The following is a 22,505-nucleotide window of genomic DNA, read 5'->3' on the forward strand; positions in this document are numbered from 1 at the left end:
ATCCCCTCTCAAAACCTACACAACTCACTCAGGAGCCAACCCCAACCCATGACAGCACCTTAGCACCCAACTCCTAGAGCTCCCTCATATATGTTCTCCCACTTCCCCCCCACCCCCTCAAAATGTACACAGCTACTCACCGCAGGATCCTTCCCACAAGGGCCTCTAAAGGCCAGTACTTCCCAGATGTGCTCCTATCAAGCTGACAGTCCTCTTCCCCAGGTGGCATCACCTGCTCCATTTACAGCCTTCTCTGCAAGAGGCGTGCACCATGGCTAGGGCTAGTCAGGCGCTGATGGGGGAATGCAGGGACCCATGCGGGCTCACTGGGAAGCACCACCGTGTGCGTGGGGAGGAGAACGAAAAAGGCACCTTGGGGTTGTGGAGGAAGAGCAAAGGAAGAGGCAGAGATGGAGGGGCTGGGGTGAGGGAGAGGCGAGAGCAGCGAGACAGAGCTATGGTGTACCAGGGACAGGAGGAAGTGTCTGGTGTGAGAGCGGGGATAGAGGGCCTGGTGTGAAGTAAACAGAAGGGACTAGATGGCTTTGCAGAGAGGAAGAGAGGGCTGGTGTGAAGGTGGGTGGGGGTGAAGGAGAAAGAAGGGGCTGGTGTTGGGGAGGAGGACAAGAGATCTATTTTAGGGCTGAAGGAGAGGAATCCTTCCCTTGTGGAAAGGAAGGTCCTGCTCTCGAGTACTCCTGACCACCAGCATAACTGTGGGGGGGAGGGAGGGGAGCAACCAAGGCAACAGCCCCAGGAGTCACTTTTGCAGGAGAATGGCAGACGGTGCAAAAATGGCCTCCATTACAGCAGTGGTTCACTTTGTCACCCCAATTGGTACATCAACAGCCAGCGCTGCCCCCAGTATCACAGCTGCCCTACTACATGTCTGCTACTGACAGTGAGGGGGAAGCATAAGACCTGGCTTGGCCTTGTCTCCTGCTTGGAAGGGTCCTAGAAAGGGCATGGGAATGAGGACTTCTCCAGGCTGGATTGTGTTGGCCCCCACTTGGCCCAGCCCTGCCCAGTTGGTGGCTGCACTGAGCACCCCCAGGCCTGCCAGCAGAACAGGGCTTCTGGCTGGCTAGCTTGCTCCACAGGACTCCTATGCTGGGCCAGCTTTCTGCTGCCTACGTATTGTAAGGACATGTCTAGCCCAAGTTGGGAGTTAACGTGTGCCTCCGTGCTTCCCTTCTCCAGCTTGTGTGCAGAGGTTTCCCTTCCTTTATGTTGACATTACAACTGACAAAGGGAAAATATGGTGGAACCTTCGGAAAACCTGCTTCAAGATCGTTGAACACAACTGGTTTGAGACCTTCATCATCTTTATGATCCTCCTCAGCAGCGGAGCCCTGGTAGGTTCCAGGGTTCGTTCCATTTCTGAAGACTGTGCCCTGCTTGCACTCCACCAGGCCCCTCCATTCTGCGGCATGCTACTGTACTGCAGTGGCTCCGGGTGTCTCTGAAAGAGGGGAGGCTTGTATTGCTGTATGTCTAAAGTACAGTATTTCTGACCTCATTTAAATGGACATGGGGATAAAGGACCAGATTGTGGGAGTCAGTTTGGGATTGGGAGACGAGCACTGCACTTGTAACCAGGGATGTTCTGGTTTCATTGACAGCAAAATGGTCAATAGTGGGCACATCTATATGAGACATTTACTGCAGAGCTGTCTAATTAGCTCTGCAGTAAATGTCCCAGGGCACTTGTACACGTGACAGGGGCTTAATCCTCAAGGTTTTATTCTGTGCTTCCTAAATTGAAACGGTGGGGCATAGAATAAAACCCTGAGGACTAAACTGTTTCACTTTTTCCATCACATTACAGTGAGGTACCCAATCCTTTGTTGTTTTTTTGTCAGAGCCAGAGCCTGCCGACAGCTGGGGCATAAGCTGCCAATGGGCTGACTAGCCCCTGAGTTGAGGGGGCTCCAGTCCTTTTCATGGCGGTGGTGCCCCCCGGGACCAGCCAGGCAGATTGCCAGCATACTAGGTGCTGCCCCAGCTCACAGGGGCATGATTCAACTTCCCCACGAGCCTGCCTGGGCTCCCAGCACCTCACAAGCCACCTGCAACACCTTCTGCCACCCTCAGCACCCCCAGCAACCCTCCTGTCAGCCCCCCACAGTGCCCCTGGGGCAAGCCAGCCCATTCCTGGATGGCCCCCAGCATCCTGCCAGCCGCAGCAACCTGCTAGAAGCACAAGCGGTGAGGGGCCCAATCCTCCTTCTGGTGAAGAGGGGTGAGCTGCCAGTGGTGCTGAGCAGCCCCTGAGCTGCAGGGGGTCCCAGTCCTTCACCCCATGGTGGTGGCACCCCCAGGACTGGCCAGGAAGGGTGCTACCCCAGCTCAGAGGCAGCACCCAGCCAGATCCAACTCTTCCCTAAACCTGCTGGGTCTTCCAGCACCCTGTACATCACCCTCTCCACCTTCTCTGGCCTCCGGCACACCTAGTTCCCCTCCCACCACCTCCCCGTGCTGCCCCAGAGGCAAGCCAGACTGTTTCTGGGTTGTCCCAGGCAGTGGGAAGGCAGCAGGGACAGTGCATGGGAACCCCTGGCAGAGTCAGGGAGGAGTTTTTTTCATAGATTTCACAGACATTAAGGGCTGGAAGAGACCTCATGAGATCATCGGGTCCACCCCCCTCCAAGCTGGGGCAGCATCCGGTCCGCTAGCAGCCCACCCAGGCAGCTCCAAGGGGCCCCACAGCTCAGGAGCCACTCAGCCTGTTGGCAGCTCCCCACCAGCTGCAGGAAGAGGTGAGCAGGCTCCACCAAAAAAGGATCAGGCCGCTCGCCACTTCTGCCTTCAACAGGCACCTGCCTGATGAAGGGAGAAGCAGCAAGCGGCCCAATTATTTTTTTGGCAGAGCCTGCTCACCTCTCCCACAGTGGGTGGGGGGAAGGGGGAGCTGTCAGATTAAAGGCTACAAAGTTACAAGTAGCAACCTTGCAAACTAAACTACATGGTGATGTGGTTGAAACTCATTTGAAACTCCAAACCTCGCACAGGTGCAATGTGTGACACTATTAAGCCACACAAAGGACCTTTTTGTGACTTGTACATGGTGGCAGTCGTCACGTGTACAAGTGCTTTCAGCGTCTACATGTGCAGCCCCATTAGGCTGCAATAAACTCCACTGTAGGTTAGTACTTGTAAACACAAGTACTATCCTACAGCAGTATTATTTAGTGTACAGCAATGCACGTGTAGACACTGACGTGGCAGAAGCAGGGATGCAGCACAGGCATACTATCAGGGTCCTAAGTGTCTGAATCTCTTTTTGGAAACTGGACTAAAGCGACTAAGTCTTAGTCACTGTCAAAAATCTTTACCTTAAGATTAGCAGAGCGTAAATTCTTCATATCAATATAACATGGGTTTATATTTGGAACAGAACTCTATACGCATCTCCACATGCACCTACACATTTATTACCTGTATTTACAGGTAGTAACTAACTCCTCAGTAAACTAATTTGCTGCACAGTAAATGTGCACACATATAGACAGTGACACTTTACTGCACAGTAGATTAGTCTACTGTGCAGTAAAGCATCTCATGTAGACACATCCACTGTCATTGAAATTTTTTTCTCCTAGGGGCAGGTTTTAAAAGGCAGTTAGGTGCTCAAAGTTGCAGATAAACATCTGGTAGGATTTTCCAAAGTGCTTAATTCCCCTTGAATTCATTGGGAGTTGTATGCCCAGGTGTTTTGGGAGCCCCTGTTAGGCCAAACTGTGTGTCCTGAAGTGCCTAAATACCTTTGAAAATCTACCCACCCCAGGTCATTTTTAAAAATGGGACTTAGGCTCCTAAGTCACTTGAGTGCTTTTGCACATTTTACATTTGGTCTTTAAGTCCACCTGTGCTTCCTAATGTACCCAGAGGTGAAGTCACACCCCTGGCTCCTGCTGTTCCATTGCATAGTATCTGGATACCCTGGGATGTGCAGCACATCTCATGGAAGAATGATTGTCATGTAGCTCTGCACCTCTTCCAGGCTTTTGAAGACATCTATATCGAGCAGCGTAAGGTCATACGTACCATCCTGGAATATGCCGACAAGATCTTCTCCTATGTCTTCGTCATTGAGATGCTGCTCAAGTGGGTGGCCTATGGCTTCAAAGTATATTTCACCAATGCCTGGTGCTGGCTGGATTTTCTCATTGTCGATGTAAGTTTGCTTGGCTGGTAGCTCTAGAACCAGATTGCTTTTAGTTCACCAAAGAATGAGAATGGCTATGAGTCTTGATGATTTGTATACAGGGCCAGATTAATACATAGGCAAACTAGGCTCATACCTAGGGCCCTGAGCTGTGGTGGGAGCCTGGTCCTTCCCTCCATGGTGTGGCATGAATGGCTCCATCCACCTCCCTTCTCTTCCTCACCACCAGTCTCACCACCACGGCAGCTGCTTCCTAGCGGCAACTCCAAGCTCTGCTTCCTGCGAGCAGCAGTGTTGGGGTGGGGAGGTGGGCCTCAACCGGCCCAGGGCCCATGAGTTTTTTTGCCTAGAGCCCACTAAAGGGTTAATCCAGCCCCATTTATATGGGCAAAAGGACAGCTTTGGAGCAAGGATTCTCTAACACACCAGAATAAAGACATCCCCTGCATAGAAGGCCAAAGGGGTCTGTAATGGCAGGATCCCCCTTTCCCTGCAGCTTCCCATGGACTCACCAGCCCAGGAGGCACAAAAACTGAAAATGGGAACTGCAGCTGCCTCCCACAGCATGCCGAGATACAGGTTCTTAGTGCATTGCAAGCACACCACGCTCTAATGTGGGTCAAATGTGTTTCATCTCTGGGTCTTCTGATGAGATCAGGAAGATCTAGAATCTGGCCTTTTTAGGGCACATTTCACAACCTCTATGAAAAGCCTTTTACCATGAGAATGATGCAGACATCGCTGAAACACCCCATCACTGGACAAAAGCACTGACACCCCTTCTACTCTAAGATCCAAGCATTGATACCCACTTTTAACCCCAAGTCCCCAGCAAAAGGGATTAATACTAGTAAGCTCAGTCACTTTATTCTATGTGCTCAATACCCATCACTATGGTATTTGAACACCCCTAAGATAGGGCAATGCTGTTATTTCCATAGGAAACTAAGGTGCAAAGAGACCAGATGACCTGCCCAAGGTCATGCAGGGAGTCTGTGAGGGAACAAGAAACTCGACTCAGATTTCCCATGTCCTATGCTAGCACCATAACCACTGAGACTCTTTGTGCAGAGGCAATACTCCCATTTCCCTCTGAAAGAATGATCCCATGTGAGGCACCTCAGAGGTTGGGGAATTAATTACATACTTAAAGAGGGAAGAGAGCACGCTTTCCCTCTCATCTTGGTTTTGTTTCTGTTCTACACAATGATAATTGCTTTGTGTTTCTCCAAGGTTTCCATTATCAGCTTGACAGCAAACTGGTTGGGATACTCAGAACTGGGAGCCATCAAGTCACTGAGGACTCTGAGAGCTTTGAGACCTTTGCGAGCTCTGTCCAGATTTGAAGGCATGAGGGTAGGTCTTTCTCTATGTCTCTTGGTTGCTCTGAGAAGGGGAGCATGAGCTTTGAGTCATTGTTACCTGTTAGAAAACTAGCAGTTCTGGAATTATTCTTGTAAATGGGAAAGGAATCAATCTCTAGCCAAAAGTACAGTCTGCCATGGGGCTTCTGCCCAGAGAGAGCTTTCCAGTAAGGAACTGATCCCCAGCTTTGCCAACCCTAAGTCTTCAAAAATCATCAGGTTGGCTTTAACATTTGAATAGGTAATAACACAGGAGAGATTTCCTTAACAGGTTTTTGAGCCATTAGTGACCGCATATTTATGCTTTTCTCTGCTTCCCCAAGGGCTAGAAGTTTTGCTATATTAATGAAAGCTGAGGTGCTCACATATCATCTGACTCCAGGAGCCCAGTGCTTTTATAACACTGCCAAGTATCCTGAGACCTGCAATTAATTTGCAAGAGCTGGCTACAAAAGTTCCCCTACCAGCCCAAAGGAAACGTGTTTTATTGATGTCTGACACACACAGACTTCCTGCCTGGCTTGGGGAAGCCCAGAAGTATGTGCCTAAACAGAGAGAGAGGGAGGGATGTGGGGAGATCACAAAAAGCTCAACTGCTGGAAACTATACCACATAGACTTGGAGCCATCTTCAGCTAGTGTTTGTTTTGTGTGAAAAAACACAGCACCAGTGAGACGTTCTCCTCAATACTTCATTCTCTGAATCCCACCTGGTCTAGTGAGTGATGAGAGCGACACCAGTGCCCTCAAAGGACCACCCCCCATCTGGCACATGCCAAGTTTCCTCTCCCGGTGCTCTCTGCTCTGCAGCACCAGACTAATTGCTGGTAGTGCTATGGACGCCTAACCCTGAGGACATGGTGGCTGAAGTGGCAGGGTAGTAGGAGAATAGGCTTGCTCTCCCTCTTTCTGGGAAGTTCCCAACATGGTGCACTGGGGAGAGGAAATGAAGTGCATCTGTTGGCAGAAGCGCATCTGTTCAGCATGTGTTGACGGAGCTTATTGCGCATGAGTCATTCCTAGACCATGGGCTAATCATGGAGGCTCTTAATCTAGTCAGTTCCTGAAGGTATTGAGAGGTTCACAGGCTTTGCAAAGAGAGGCAAGGGCCAGTAGTCCACAGCCTCCTGCTACTGCTATTCATCCTCCTTCTTGAGGAGCACAGAGCCCAGCAACCACCTGAGACCAACACAGGGGAACCTCACACACTCTGGGAGTCCTTTCACTTCCATACCAGGAACTGGGCAGAGGAGGGTACTGGGAAGGAAGGCTGGGCCACTACAGGAAGAGCTGAGAGACAGAGGCAGAACTGATTTGGTTCCTGTCCCTCAGCCCAGATGAAAGATCTATAGACAGCCAAGATGGAGCACTGAACCTACACGAGAGCCAGCTGTCAGATAAGCTAGTAGGTATGCTAGATCACCCCTGGGAATATGGGGAAACCTCATGCCCCACTTGAGCAGTATTTCTATTCGCACAGCTCCTTCTTCAGCAGTGCTGTCCCCAGTGCAGCTAAGACTTAGAGATCCAATTCAAGTAGATAGTGTCCCATTGCTTGAGTCATGTCCTCACATGCCAGGCTTAGCTCCAGTGCCTAGTCATGAAGAATCTCATGTGAAGGAACAACCGAAAATAGAATTTATAAGGCAGTAACCGAGCCAGGTGACCATAACCAGGTATGTCTGCCTTTGGATTGGAACTGTCTCTAGTTCTTTCATGCCATTCATCCACACTGCAGGTCTTGCATCCAGCCACAGCCCTGCCAAGAGAGACACTTGGCTGTACCCCACCCCCCTTAACTGCTTTCTCCATGACAGCCCTTCTCCTGTCTCTCCTCTCATCACAGGTAGTAGTAAATGCCCTGCTGGGAGCCATCCCCTCCATTATGAATGTCTTGCTGGTCTGTCTGATCTTCTGGCTGATATTCAGCATCATGGGTGTGAACCTGTTTGCGGGGAAATACTACCGGTGCATCAACACCACCACAGACGAGCTCTTTGAAATCGAAGTGGTGAATAATAAAAGCGACTGCTTGGCCCTCCTTGATACCAGCCAGGTCCGATGGGTGAATGTCAAGGTCAACTTTGACAATGTTGGGTTAGGCTACCTCTCTCTGCTGCAGGTGGTGAGTATGCCAAGACGTGACAGTTCTTTCCCTTCATAGTTTCATAGTTTCATAGTTGGTCGGGTCAGAAGAGACCTAAGCAGATCATCTAGTCCGACCCTCTGCCATGGACAGGAAAGGATGCTGGGGTGAAATGACCCCAGCTAGGTGGCTGTCTAGCCTCCTTTTGAAGACCCCCAGGGTAGGGGGGGTCTTCAAGCACCACTTCCCTTGGAAGTTGGTTCCAGCTCCTAGCCGCCCTGACTGTGAAGTAATGCCTCCTGATGCCTAGTCTGAATCTACTCTCAGTCAACTTATGGCCGTTGTTCCTTGTTACCCCTGGTAGTGCTTGGGGGAACAGGGACTCTCCCATTGCCTGCTGGTCCCCCCTAGCGAGTTTATAGGCGGCCACTAGATCCCCTCTCAGCCTTCTTTTGTGGAGGCTGAACAGGTTCAGGTCCTGTAGCCTCCGCTCGTAGGACCTGCCTTGCTGTCCCCTGATCATGCGAGTGGCCCTCCTCTAGAACCTCTCCATGCTGTCCACATCCCTCCTGAAGTGCAGCGCCCAGAACTGGATGCAGTACTCCAACTACGGCCTGACCAATGTTGCATAGAGGGGGAGAATCACCTCCTGCAAGTAACGCATTATCATAGACTATCGCAGCTCCTCTGTCAGGGTGAGCCAGCAGATACAGAGAAAGGAACCCATTTGCAACCACGAGGCACAAGATTTCTGTATCCTTTTGTACTGATATGTCTATAATGGTAATACTGATAGGGCTCAGCCAAAATTAGGGCTCCATGGTGTCAGGGCCTGCTGTAGTGTAGATTATAAGACAGTCCCTGCCCCCAAAGAATTTACAGTCTAATCAAGTATTTCCATGTAACTCACATTTTAGGTGTAAGGTGAAATAGAGGCACAGAGAAAGTAAGTGACTTACCCATGTTGGGCAAGTCGCACAACAAGTTGGTGCCCAGAGACCAGACTGCCCTCAAGGTCCCCTGCCTGTCAGCTCAGTAGGCTTTTCACCAGACCAGGCTCTCTTCTCATTTCAGATTCAGAATCTAACATACACATGAGGTGGTAATGGGGAGAGAAATGCAAAACACTGTTCTGCAGAAAAGAGTGTGGCTTGATTGTGGTAATCTTTATTTAGTGAGCAAAGCACCAGGCCACAGCAGTAATGAGACAAATATTAAAAGGGGAAATTCACTGGGTAGTTATCAAAGAACTGTAGGAGTGAGGGACAGAAAAGACCCATTAAATCAGCCTGCTTGTCACCTGGCCTCCCTCTCCCTTCAGGATACTTCATAAGTCTCCATCCTGTCTGTCACCTCCCTCTTTAGGAATCTCCCCAAGGAGGAAGTTGAGATATAGGACAAAGCCTTATGAAGATGATAGAGAGTAGATTTAGGTCCTGAGGAGATTTTTACCTCTTCCCTACCTCCTCCCTGTAGTTTTTCTACCTTTATTTTTAAAAATCCTGATTATTGGCCAGTGAAAAAAATTTTCAAGGCAGGGATTTTCAAGGCAGGGAGTAAGTGAGCTTATGCCCTATGTTCTGACATAACAGGCAAAGGATGCCCAGGCAGGTTGTTTCACTGAAGCCAGTGAGGCTGAGAGACAAGCAGAAGTGGAACCAACACACCTCAATAGGCAACCTGCAGTCTCAAGAAAAATAAAAGTCCACATGCTGCCATTGGCTGGGCCTGGGTACCTCCCATTGAATCCTGGGGAATTGGGTGGGTGCCACAGAGTTGGACTGTGACCCTAACAGATCAGTGATCCAGAACTCAGCTTCCTCTTTAGTGTTTTTGTTCCAGCTAATGCAGGAAACAAGATGTTCACATTTTTTGATTAACAAATTAATATCAAGAGCCTACTCCTGTCCCTGTTGAAGTAAGTGGCACAACCCCTCCTACCCCAACTACAAGAGGGACAGGATCAAGTGCTATGAGGTAGCAAAGAGGCTGCAATAAATGACTCCTGGGCTGACCACCTTGGGAGCAAACCAGGAGCCTGGTAAACCAGACTAGTTTCTGTTTAAGGAAGCTGAGTCTAGACAGCCAGGTCAGTGGTTAGCACCTGCCTGACTTGTCCAGGAAGACGTCCCCATGGTATGACACTTCAGGTGTCTCAGACCCACAGCCTCATGTTAAGTGACATCTCGGAGATTCGGGGATAACCCCACCTCCAGGACAGAGTGTGAAGTTCCAGGTCACAACATTGTTCTTATGAGATGTGTCCATGCATGAAACAGTCCTTCTGTCGGGAGAGACTGCCTGAGGCTCAGCTATGAAGGCTAGATGCTCAGCAGTCCTGTTACATGCCAGACTGCCAACAGAGTTCCCCACCCAACACAATATGCCGAGCCCCATTGGGAGCCCAGAAAAGCACCAGACTGACTCCACTCCTCTCTGCTGTCCCTGCAGGCCACCTTTAAAGGCTGGATGGACATCATGTATGCAGCGGTGGACTCCCGTGAGGTAAGGAGGCAGAGACCAACTGGTCCTACCCTGACAGCATGCCCCATGCCTGGTTCATAGATTCATAGATTCATAGATGTTAGGGTCGGAAGGGACCTCAATAGATCATCGAGTCCGACCCCCTGCATAAGCAGGAAAGAGTGCTGGGTCTAGATGACCCCAGCTAGATACTCATCCAACCTCCTCTTGAAGACCCCCAGAGTAGGGGAGAGCACCACCTCCCTTGGGAGCCCGTTCCAGACCTTGGCCACTCGAACTGTGAAGAAGTTCTTCCTAATGTCTAATCTAAATCTGCTCTCTGCTAGCTTGTGGCCATTGTTTCTTGTAACCCCCGGGGGCGCCTTGGTGAATAAATACTCACCAATTCCCTTCTGTGCCCTCGTGATGAACTTAAAGGCAGCCACAAGGTTGCCTCTCAACCTTCTCTTGCGGAGGCTGAAAAGGTCCAGTTTCTCTAGTCTCTCCTCGTAGGGCTTGGTCTGCAGGCCCTTGACCATACGAGTTGCCCTTCTCTGGACCCTCTCCAGGTTATCCGCATCCTTCTTGAAGTGTGGCGCCCAGAATTGCACGCAGTACTCCAACTGCGGTCTGACCAGCGCCCTATAGAGGGGAAGTATCACCTCCCTGGACCTATTCGTCATGCATCTGCTGATGCATGATAAAGTGCCATTGGCTTTTCTGATGGCTTCATCACACTGCCGGCTCATGTTCATCTTGGAGTCCACTAGGACTCCAAGATCCCTTTCCACTTCCGTGCCACCCAGCAGGTCATTCCCTAGGCTGTAGGTGTGCTGGACATTTTTCCTCCCTAGGTGCAGCACTTTGCATTTCTCCTTGTTGAACTGCATACTGTTGTTTTCTGCCCACTTGTCCAACCTGTCCAGGTCTGCTTGCAGCTGTTCCCTGCCCTCCGGCGTGTCCACTTCTCCCCATAGCTTTGTGTCATCTGCAAACTTGGACAGAGTACATTTCACTCCCTCGTCCAAGTCACTGATGAAGACATTAAAGAGTATCGGTCCAAGGACCGAACCCTGCGGGACCCCACTGCCCACACCCTTCCAGGTCGAGACCGACCCATCCACCATGACTCTTTGGGTGCGACCCTCTAGCCAATTCGCCACCCACCGGACTGTGCAGTCATCCACATCACAGCCTCTTAACTTGTTCACCAGTATGGGGTGGGATACCGTATCAAAGGCCTTCCTGAAGTCTAAGTATACGACATCCACCCCTCCTCCTGTGTCCAGGCGTTTCATAACCTGGTCATAGAAAGAGACTAGATTGGTCAGGCACGATCTGCCCACCACAAACCCGTGCTGGTTTCTCCTCAGCATAATTTGCCCTGCCGGGCTCTCACAAATGTGAGCCTTGATAATTTTTTCAAAGACTTTACCAAGGATGGAGGTGAGACTGACTGGCCTATAGTTGCCCGGGTCCTCCTTCCTTCCCTTTTTGAAAATGGGGACCACGTTAGCCCTTTTCCAGTCCTCTGGGACTTGGCCCGTGTGCCACGAGCGTTTGAATATACCCGCCAGTGGCTCTGCAATGATGTCGGCCAGTGCCTTCAGCACCCTCGGATGGAGCCCATCCGGGCCTGCCGACTTAAAGGCATCCAGTTCTTCCAAGTGACTCTGCACCATCTCAGGGTCTACGCATGATAGTCTGGCGCCTTGCTGCTGCCTCTCTACAACCCCAGTGAGAGACTTGTCGCGCCCCTCGCTTAGGAACACTGAGGCAAAGAACTCGTTGAGGAGTTCAGCCTTGTCCCCCCTGTCCGTCACCAATTGTTTCTGCCCATTTAGCAGGGGTCCTATTCCTCCCTGGGCCTTCCTTTTACTCCCTATATATCTAAAAAACAATTTCTTGTTATCTTTTACTTGGGATGCCATCCTCAGCTCCATGGTAGCTTTGGCCCGCCTAACTGCCTCCCTACAAGCACGAGCAGAGGAGGTATATTCATCTTTAGTGATCTCACCCTGCTTCCACTTTTTATGTGCTCCCCTTTTGGCCCTTAGGCTGCCCTGGATTTCTCTGGTCAGCCATGGAAGCCTCCTGGCCCCTTTCCCTCTTTTGCCTCGCTCGGGGATCGTCTTGCTTTGTGCCCAAAGGATCGTTTCCTTTAGGCACAGCCACCCTTCTTGGGCTCCCATCCCTTCAAAACTCCTACTCTGCAGTGCGTCCTTGACTAATCGCCTGAGTGCATTGAGATCAGCTTTCCTAAAGTCTAGCACTTTCACCCTACTAGTTACCTTACCCACTCGACGTCTTATGTTGAATTCTATTATTAGGTGATCACTGTCTCCCAAATGGCTACCGATCTGGAGGTCCCCTATCATGTCATCCCCTGTTGCCAATACCAGATCCAGTATGGCATTCCCCCTAGTGGGACCATGCACCTCCTGTGTCAGGTGGAGGTCCTGTACACAGGTTAGAAACCTGCGTGAGCGATGGGACCTTGCTGTCTGTGTCTCCCAGCAGATATCCGGGTAGTTTAGGTCCCCCATGACTACCGCCTCTTTAGCTTTTATGGTCTCCAAGAGTTGCCTCAGGAGCCCCGCATCTATTTCTTCCCCTTGGTGTGGGGGTCTGTAGCAGACCCCTACCACCAAATCCCTTTCTCCTTTCCCCCCATGTAGCCTAACCCACAATCCTTCTACTTCCTCAGCCTCGGATTCTGTCTTGATGAGGGTTGATGTATATTGCTCACTGACATAAAGTGCAACCCCTCCCCCTTTCTTCCCCGACCTGTCCTTTCTATACAATCTATAGCCCTCCATATGTACTGCCCAGTCATGGGATGAATCCCACCAGGTCTCTGTTAGCCCCACTAAGTCATAGGTGTTTAGTGCAAGCAGGAGCGCTAATTCATCCTGCTTGTTCCCCATGCTCCTAGCATTAGTATATAGGCACTTGAGCCCTGCGACTGGTGCCTTTGCTGCCCCCCCGCTCCGAGTCCCAAGGGGCCTTTTGTTTCTTATCTTCTTGTTCCTTACCTGTTCTGTAGTGCTGGTCTCCCCATGGCTTTCAGGTTTCCAGTGTTCTCCTTCTTCAGGCTGGGCTGTCCTTGTGGGTGCCACATGGTTTGGTGGTCCACAGCTTCCCCTGCCCTCGTACTCCCCTCCCCCCGACGAGCCTAGTTTAACGCCTGCCGGAGGAGATCCACCAACCTAGTAGAAAACACACGCTTACCTTTGGGGGTCAGGTGAAGCCCATCCCAGCTGAGCATGTCCCTCGTCGTGATGTGCGGGTCATTGTCCAGGAAGCCGAAGCCTGCCTCAAGACACCACTGCCGAAGCCGCCAGTTGGTTTCTCGGATGCAGTTCTCCTGCCGTCTTCCTCGTCTGGTCACCGGTAGGATGGAAGAGGAAACCACCTGTGCACTGAACTCCCTCAGCACACCACCCAGAGCACTGTAGTCCGCCATCAGGTGATCGGGGGTTCTCCTGGCTGCATCATTAGTACCCACGTGGACTAGGACCATGGGGTAATAATCGGTGGGCTTGATCCTGGCCTGGATTACCTCCGTCACATCCCGAATCTTTGCTCCAGGAAGGCAGCATACCTCCCGTGCCGAGGGGTCCTGGCGACAGATGGGTCCTTCCGTACCTCTCAGGATGGAGTCGCCTATGACGAGCACTCGTCGCCTCCTCCTCTGGGTCCTCATGGATCTCTTGATCTGTTCGGAGTGTGAAGAATGTGGTGTTTCTTCTTGCCCAAGGGTTTCCTCCTCCCCTTCCATCTCCTGCAGGGTCGCCAGGGCCTCGTACCTGTTCACCAGTCGGACTGGAGAAGCTGGTACTGGTTCGCTGTGAGCTGCCCCGGTCCTGGCTGTGACCGTCTGCCACTCTGCTGCGGAGGGCACTCCCCAGGCTGCTTCTTCCTTGGGTGCCAGGGCCTGCAGGGAAAGGAAATAACTGTCAACTGGTGTAGGCCTTGTACCAACACTCCTGGTTCTGCAAGGCGTACTGGGAATGCTGAATCTCCCAGCCAAGGAACCTGCCCCAAAGGATCGGTAATAATCCTGGTCGTGGATCTGCCCTGGCCCAGGGCCCCTGTGCTCTGTGTTGTATGCTCCGGTATAGCCAGGCTGATCCATGTCCCACTTGCACTTGGACAGTGGGGCTCAGGCAGATTGACAGCAGAGGGGCCAGGAAGAATGGGAGAGGGCCTTTCCTTCCCTTCCCTCAGCTAAGCAAAGCTGGAAACTGGACTTTTTGGGTGCCCTGCTTCAATAACCCTATGCTCTGTAGGTGCCACCTTCTCCCGCTGCTTCATAAGATCCCTGGACTCTCACTCCTGCTGCCCTTCTCTGTCTTCAGAGACCAGCCACCAAAAATCTCAACCCAGACTTACAGGTTTCCTCTGGCTGACGTACCTGTTCATCTTGATCCCTCTGACCCTATGCTCCCACTCCTTTTTAGGGGGGCCAAACCTTTCAGTTCCCACCCTTCCAGGAGCTGCTCTTGATCTTTCCATGCCATGGGCACATTAAGTTCATTTAATAACTTCCAGTTGTTCAGGCCTCCTTTTCAAGTGCCAGGCTGGCATTTTTATGCCACTGAGAACCTGGGGCTTTTTATATTCTGAAGAAAGAGCATGGGCTATGCAAAAGCAGAAAATACCTCTCAAAGTGAACCTCTCTAGAGAAAAAATTGTTTAAATAATATGATTTGGGCTCATATGCTGGGGTAGGGAAAGAGATGGCCTGCAGAGGTTGGCTTTGCACGCTTGTTAATTCTTCTGATGTGCTCACAAAACCAGCCTCAGCTTGCACAAGACCCATCCTGTGCTCCCATCCCCAGAGTGATCTGAGGTACAGACACAGGGGTTTCCTATAGCTGAACTGCAAAACCAACCAAGCTTGCATCAGTTCCTTTCAGCACATCTTCATGATATGTCACAAGGGCCCAAGACATAGCTTTCTCTTCCCTTTTTAAAAAAATGTGTAATGCCAAGTCTGCTTTCTGGTGGAAGCTGGAAATCATGACATCCTGAGAGAATGACCCTCAGTTACAGCTTCCCAGAACACCTGAGGAAATGTTTAGGACCTTCGGTTGTTTTTTGCTAAGCTCCCAATAAACACTTTCTCCTTGTGAAAGTGTCAGTTGTATCTCCTCCCCTTTGCCTGAGACTTGTCACCAGGGCCATTAATTCTCTGGAAAATCTTCCTTCAAACTCAGGAAAGCCCAGAATGATATTCCTTTATATTTGTAAGGCTAAAAAAGGTAGGATCAAACACATCCACCCTGAACGTCTGGCTCCTTAAATAAACAAAAGCCATCTTGCTTTCTAGCAAGTTGACTGATGCAGGAAGCTTAAGGACCAGACAGGCAACTCTCCCAGGAATTCGCATCATTCCCAACCTGGCATCTGCTCCCTTAACATCCTTTTTTAGGAAACAGAGTGAATGTTTCTGTCTCAGAGGGCCCAGTATGTGGCCTGCAGAGATGAGGGTCACCAGGAGTCCCTGGGTACTATGAGTCTGTGCAGCGTAACTGTGCAGGCTGTGTCACCTGGACTTATTCACAAAGGGCTCTCTTGCAATAGCTTGCAAGGGGATTACCTGTATACCACTCATCCTGTTCTCCTCCACAGAGGCACTACCACCCCAGCCCTCTGCAGAGAACACACTGTGTTCTCCTCAATGGTCCTTTGCCTTAATTTAGGTATTTACTGCCACTTGCCCCCTATGGTGTCCTGCTTTGTCTTTGTCTCTATTAAACTTCCTGGGAGGGTACAAGGAGGTTATCATTCGGTAATCTACCCAGTTCTTGACTATCCTCCATTCCCTGACAGACTCTGGGCATCAAGGCCAAGCTGACTTCCTTGGGGCTCAGGACACCTTGACACCACCCCTCCTACCCAGTTCTAGTCATGAAGAGGGGCGGCAGCGTCACACCATACCTTCCCTTGGGCAGTAGCCTGCTAGGGATGGAATTGCAATGCCCTTCAGTAGCCCTGCTTGCCTTCCTGTCTGGGGGGGGTGGTCCAGCACCACTCTGAATAGTTGTGTCAAATGTTTGGGAACATCAGTGTTTTCACCTCCTGCAGTATAGCAAAAACTTTGCTCACATGGGGGGGAGGGAGGGGGGCAGGGAGCACACTGTGCCCTGTCTTTCACATTTCCCGTTCTCCCCACTCAGATTGAAGAGCAGCCACTGTATGAGACCAACCTCTACATGTACATCTACTTCGTCATCTTCATCATCTTTGGTGCCTTTTTCACTCTCAACCTCTTCATTGGGGTCATCATTGATAACTTTAATCAGCAAAAGAAAAAGATAAGTATCTCCTGGGCCCTGGGGCTTTGTTCTTGGTACTTCTGCAGCCTACAGAGCACTGGGTTAGGAAGGAGCTTTCCTGTACCTGGGCAGAGTGGAGGGCTCTGCAGGTCACCATACAGAAATGACTTGGGGTAAAATGGAGCCTGCTGTTCTTGAGCCTTCTGACCCCTGTGGATTTCATCACCATGCTGATGCCCACTCTTTCCCAACACCCTATGCTGTTAAGTGAGCAAACTGTTGGAAGGAACCAGAACTGGTGCATGCAGGGTGCCATGCTTGAAACCTCTCATTTTATGGTGCCTAAAGGAGGATCTTTCTCAAAAGAAAAACAGGGACAGATAGAAGAAAGGATTTGGTTCTGACTTGTCTTTTATCATAGAGATATCAACCCTCCTAAGTTGGGTCTTCAGTAGTCTGCTGGAGAACTGTGATACAACCCAAGGTGCAAAGGGCTTTGTGGCATTATGAAAGTACAGGGTTTCCATAAGGTTGTCCTGTAGCACCAATGGATCCCTTCTGTTCCAGCTGATATGCAACATTCAGGTTGATGCACGTATTTAAGGAGTGGGACCTCCTGACAGTCCCCATCCCTCAGACGAATGATTTGTAAAGAGATTTTGAGAAGAAGATTCATTTTTCTTCCTTCCCAGATCTCTCCCTATTTAGTTTTCTGCAGAGTGGGGTTGGGATGGAGAATACCCTTTTGAGAGATCAGCATGTAACCAGTGCCATCTAGTTTGTTACTGGAGGAGGAAGAAAATGGATGGTGCCCAACTACACCAAGTTTTTTCCATTTGTAAAAGCTATAGAGGATTATGGGTAACTCCAAATGGAACGGGCATCTCCAAAGCAGTTGGATAGGCAGGCAGCATGTTGTAGTATGTCAGGATCTGGCAAGCTGACAAGATCCTGCCACTGCAGGGAACTTAGTAAGAATGTTTGGTGAAAACATGGCTGTAGCTAAAGCAAGTTACACTTCTGGATGTATTTTAAAAATACCTTGGGGAAGAAAATAGTAGGGAAACAAGAGAACAGAGAATGAAGTAGAGAAAAAAATGACCCATTACAGAGCAGGAACCACAAAGAGGTGCAAATGGCTCCCAATGGGCATATCTACATGAGACGCTAACAGCACAGTAGCCTGATAATACTGTGCAGCAGCATGTCACAGCACAAACAGTGCTAATACGCTACTGCACGGTATTATTAGGCTGCTGCACAGTAGCATCACTAAAAAGGCATTCACTGGTGCTACTGCACAGTAACTCCAGTTACTGCGCATTTATTTAGTACTTGATTGTACAAGTACGCAATTAAATGTAGAGTAACTATTGTGCATGAACATGTAAATGCACCCAGCATGATCTAAAGCTGATATAGACAGTATCTGGTATCCAAGTTTAATAATGGTGATTCTCTTTGTACTTTGGAGGAAAGGACATCTTCATGACAGAAGAGCAGAAGAAATACTATAATGCCATGAAAAAGCTGGGATCAAAGAAACCCCAGAAGCCAATCCCCAGGCCCCAGGTATGTAACCTCAAAAGCCTTTGACAGGAGTTGTGAGGGAGTATTTTGAAAAAATGATTTTTCACAAGCACAAGGTTTTAAAGTACAGTCCAGCTGAGGAGGAGTCACATTTCTTGGCTCTTCTCAGCTTGCTGTTACCCCTCCACAAAGATCTTCTTGATTTTTATATCTGGATTTTCAGAAGAGGCCAGCTTGTTGGCTAAAATCTTTTGCAGACCCAGTCCTTAAGGCAGTGCTTCTCAACTGGGGTGCCACAAGATCCTTGTAAGGGTGATGCAGGGTGATATGCAATATTAACCCCGTTAGGTATGCAAACACCTACACATGATTCACAAGATAAACTCAGAGACTTCAAATAGGAAAGCATAGCGTCAAAAAATATTCTGACCTGTTGCAAAGAACTTAAAAGAGTTCATGCTGAACTTTCTGAGTTCTTTGCAACAGAAAAATTGCTCGATTTTTTTCCTGTAGTCAAAAAATAAGTGAAAGCTAATAGATGGCATTTCCCAAGGGGTGTCTTGAGTCTAACAAGGCTGAGAACCACCTCTTTAAGCCCTGCAGTCATAATGGAACATCTAAGGCAGGGTTGTCCAACTGGCGGTCCATGTGCAGTCCATGAGGGGCCAGCTCAAGGTGCGTGAGTGGCTAACATGTGACCCATGGGCCCCTACAGCTGCCTCTCCCAGTGCCACATGTTGGAGAAGCTGCTGTCTCTGACCACTAGGTGTCACTCAGGGTCTCATTGCCCTTTTCAAGAGCCATGAGGTCCTCCTTATAATAACCCAGTGATTTTCAACCAGGGGGCCAGGACACCTTGAGATGCTTTGAGATCCTGTTAAAGGTGCCACCGGGTACCACACAATGTTAGCACAGTTAGGTTTACAAACATGATTCACAAGAGAAACCCAGAGATTTCTAATAGAGCTCTTCCTGAGTTTGTTGCGATAGAAAAACGATTATTTTTCCATCAGCCAAAAGAGTGAAAACTAAGAGCTGCTATTTTCCCTGGTATGCCTACAGTCTACCAAGGGATGCCTTGAATTTAAAAAGGTTGAGAACCACTATTAGAGACCAGCTCCAGATTATTACATTCTGTCTGCCTATATATCATAGGAGAGAGGCAGGAGAACTATAAAGGGAAGAAAGCTGAGTGGGAGGGATATTGGGCATGGACTAGGAGACAGGGCAATGAAAAGGAGGGGAATGGACAGTGAAGGATTGGCAGTTTCCCCACTGTAAGGGACAGAGAGCACATCTACATGAGATGCTACTGCGCAGTAGTGTTGGGGGGGCACTGTGACGGTGACGCTACTGTGTAGTAGTAATGAACTACTGTGCAGTAGCTCATTGCCCATTGGAAAAAAACCATGCAAGGACAGTACTGTGCAATAACACTGGTTACTGAGCAGTCATTTAGTAGTTGGTTATACACGTACTATGCAGTAAATAATGACTGCACAGTCCACAACTCATGTAGATGCGGCCAGAAGGTAAGTGTCACCTCCTGAGAACTACCAGGGGAATAAAGCACGCTAAGGGGGGTGGGGGTGGGGGTGCAGATAGATCTCAGAGCAGATAAAAAGCCTACAGGGGGTCTTATGGAGTCTGAGCCACAGTGTGCAAACAGCTGGCAGTAACTGGTGGAGAGCGATTGTGGGTGTAAGGCATTTCTGTGCTCAGCATTTTTTTAAAGTCAATCTGGAAGATGCCCATTGGCTCTGTGAGGGGAAAAGGGAGCCTTGCCTACTGGCCAGAGCAAGTTAGAGGGACTCAGGAGACCTGGGATCTCTAACCTATGCTGCCACTGGCCTACTGGGTGATCAGCATCTCTATGTACCTCAGTTTCCCCATTTCTAAAATAAGGACCATGGTCCTGGTCTCCTTTGCAATGTGCTCCAAGATCTACTGAGGAAAAGCATGATTCCTGAGAAACAGTGTCCAAACACCTCTTTCTCCTCCTATTGCCAGTTTTGCATTCAACTTGATAAAGGAAATGCTTGTTTGTTTGGGGTGGGGAAAGCTTGGGTCTTTCTTGCTAGGGATTCCATTCATGCCTTCAAACTGTTTTGTCTATTCTCCCTCAATATAGCCTTTCTGGCAAGAGTGCTTGTGTTGTTTCTCCATCTAAGGAATACTCTGTTTAGTTCATATATTTTCCTTTAGGCATGCATATGTGAGCCTTATTTGAAAATCCACAGAATTAAAGCTTTGTGTCTGTCATGGCCAATGAGTTCTCTTGACACAAGCCAGGCTTTTCAGTGGTTTTTCATGCCAAGCCTTGGAGTGAAAGCCCAGTTACTTTATAGTCGAGAGAGGAAACCTTCCAAGGACAGCAGTGGGAACAGGACCTCACCTCTAGTCATTTGCTGTACTTTCATTGGGATTTTCTAAAAAGGTTGAGAGAGATTCTTCTAAAAATCTCAACCTTTAAAGTATCTGTGGTAGTTGCTGAGCACTTGCAGAAGGAAACATGGGGTCAATTCAGTTGTGGCTTTGATTTCCTTTCAAACCAAACAAGACAATTGAGAATTTTTTGTAAATTAATTTGACATGACTAAGGAGCTTTAATTGGTTTAGCTATGAACCACCTTAATAAGTAAGTCACAGGCCTTTGGCCTTGAGCCAAACACCTGTTAGGCATATCATTTATGACACTGTAACATATGTGTCATGTGGATGTATCAGCTGGGCTGCATCAGGGGTTGAGGGCTAACAGCACCTTCTGGCATTGTAATTCTTGTTACATGACCACTGAGCATGACAAACCAAACAGTTTTCTGAACTCTCTTACCCTGTTTCTCTCTCTCTCTCTCTCTCTCTCTGTTTTTGTCTTGGTCCCATTCTGTTCCATGTACGTCTGTCCCATGCCTTGTCTCACTTTTCTGTCTTCAACTTCCTCTATGTGTGCCATTGATTAAAGAACCAAATTCAAGGCGTGGTGTATGACTTTGTAACAAAGCAAGTGTTTGACATAACTATCATGGTCCTGATTTGTCTTAACATGGTGACCATGATGGTTGAAACAGATGACCAAAGTGAAGCCAAAATTGAAATTCTCCAGACTGTCAACCTGATTTTCATCATCATCTTCACTGGCGAGTGTGTGCTCAAAATGTTTGCCCTGCGCTACTATTACTTCACCATTGGTTGGAATATCTTTGACTTTGTGGTGGTCATTCTCTCCATTGTAGGTAAGTTCCTAACTCCAAATGCATTTTCATGCCTTCAGGCAAGCAAATCTAGGTGGATTTATAGTACATGAGTTAAGAAGAAATGGTTTGAAGATGGTATTGATACCTCAGTGCAAGAAGCACTATCTCTCCATCATCTTTATAATGGGTTGGAACATGCCTCTTAACAGGGTCAAGTAGAAAGGCCTGGTGTGGCCCATTCCCTGTGCCTCAGCCCTGCCACAGATCCTATGACTATTATGATAATAAGGGCTACTTCTGGACTGCTGAGCGATCTACCCTGCTCTTCTTTAGCAAGTCAGGCTTCTTTGGCTCTTCTCTCTGCTTCTCTTAACTTCCCTCCCTAGCTATAAGTGGATAAATATCCAGGCTGTAGAAAGGAGAATTCATCCCCCTCCCCAAAGAGTGGACTCTGTGTGAGGTTATCTTGTCAATATTGCCCTGGGCAATGCTGATGCCACTCTGGTCTCCAGTGTGGTGGGTTTCAGAATTAGCATCTGAAGGGGATGCATGGAATCATTCATTCCTTTCAGAGCAATTTTTTAGGCTGTCTTCAGTCTCAGGCAGATCATAGAATCATAGAAGTAGGGTCGGAAGGGACCTTGTAGATCTTCAAGTCCGACCCCCTGCCTGGGCAGGAGGAAAACTGGACTCAAATGACCCCAGCCAGGTAGACATCAAGCTGCTTCTTAAAGACCCCCAGGGTAGGAGCCAGCACCACTTCCCTTGGAAGTTGGTTCCAGATCCTAGCCGCCCTAACTGTGAAGTAGTTCTTACGGATGTCTAATCTAAACCTACTCTCCAACAACTTGTGGCCATTATTCCTTGTTATCCCGGGGGGCGTTAGGGAAAACAAGGTCTCCCCCAACCCTTCTGGTCCCCCCTAGTGAGTTTATAGATGGTCACAAGGTCCCCCCTCAGCCTTCTCTTGTGAAGGCTGAACAGGTTCAGGTCCCGTAGCCTCTCATTGTAGGGTCTGCCCTGTTGTCCCCAGATCATGCGGGTGGCCCTCCTCTGGACCTTCTCAATGTTGTCCACATCCCTCTTGAAGTGGGGTGCCCAGAACTGGACACAGTACTCCAGCTGTAGCCTGACCAGTGTCGTGTAGAGGGGGAGGATCACCTCCTTGGCCCTACTTGAGATGCACCTGTGGATGCACGATAGGGTCCGGTTAGCTCTGCCGACCGTGACCTTGCATTGTCGGCCCACGTTCATCTTGGAGTCAGTGATGACTCCAAGATCCCTTTCTGCCTCCGTGCTCTCAAGAAGGGACTTTTCCATCTTATAAGTGTGCTGCTGGTTACTACTGCCCAAGTGCAGCACCCTGCACTTGTCAGTATTGAAACGCATCCTGTTTTTGTTAGCCCGCCCTTGCAAC

At 49.3% G+C, this 22,505-nt stretch overlaps 1 protein-coding gene across 1 annotated transcript in view; it reads left to right on the forward strand.

Annotated features, from left to right (window-relative positions):
* The window catches only part of SCN4A (sodium voltage-gated channel alpha subunit 4), a 117,124-nt gene that overhangs the window by 85,813 nt on the left and 8,806 nt on the right, over positions 1–22,505 (forward strand). Inside the window, exons 17-24 of the mRNA XM_019475818.2 lie at positions 1,201–1,355; positions 4,004–4,177; positions 5,402–5,524; positions 7,378–7,656; positions 10,069–10,122; positions 16,266–16,403; positions 17,832–17,936; positions 20,857–21,127. Of these exons, the coding sequence (XP_019331363.1) occupies positions 1,201–1,355; positions 4,004–4,177; positions 5,402–5,524; positions 7,378–7,656; positions 10,069–10,122; positions 16,266–16,403; positions 17,832–17,936; positions 20,857–21,127 (1,299 nt within the window). The remainder of the gene's footprint in view (positions 1–1,200; positions 1,356–4,003; positions 4,178–5,401; positions 5,525–7,377; positions 7,657–10,068; positions 10,123–16,265; positions 16,404–17,831; positions 17,937–20,856; positions 21,128–22,505) is intronic.

The sequence above is a fragment of the Alligator mississippiensis genome, chromosome 4 (assembly GCF_030867095.1).
Source record: "Alligator mississippiensis isolate rAllMis1 chromosome 4, rAllMis1, whole genome shotgun sequence".
Classification (NCBI taxonomy): Eukaryota; Metazoa; Chordata; order Crocodylia; family Alligatoridae; genus Alligator; species Alligator mississippiensis.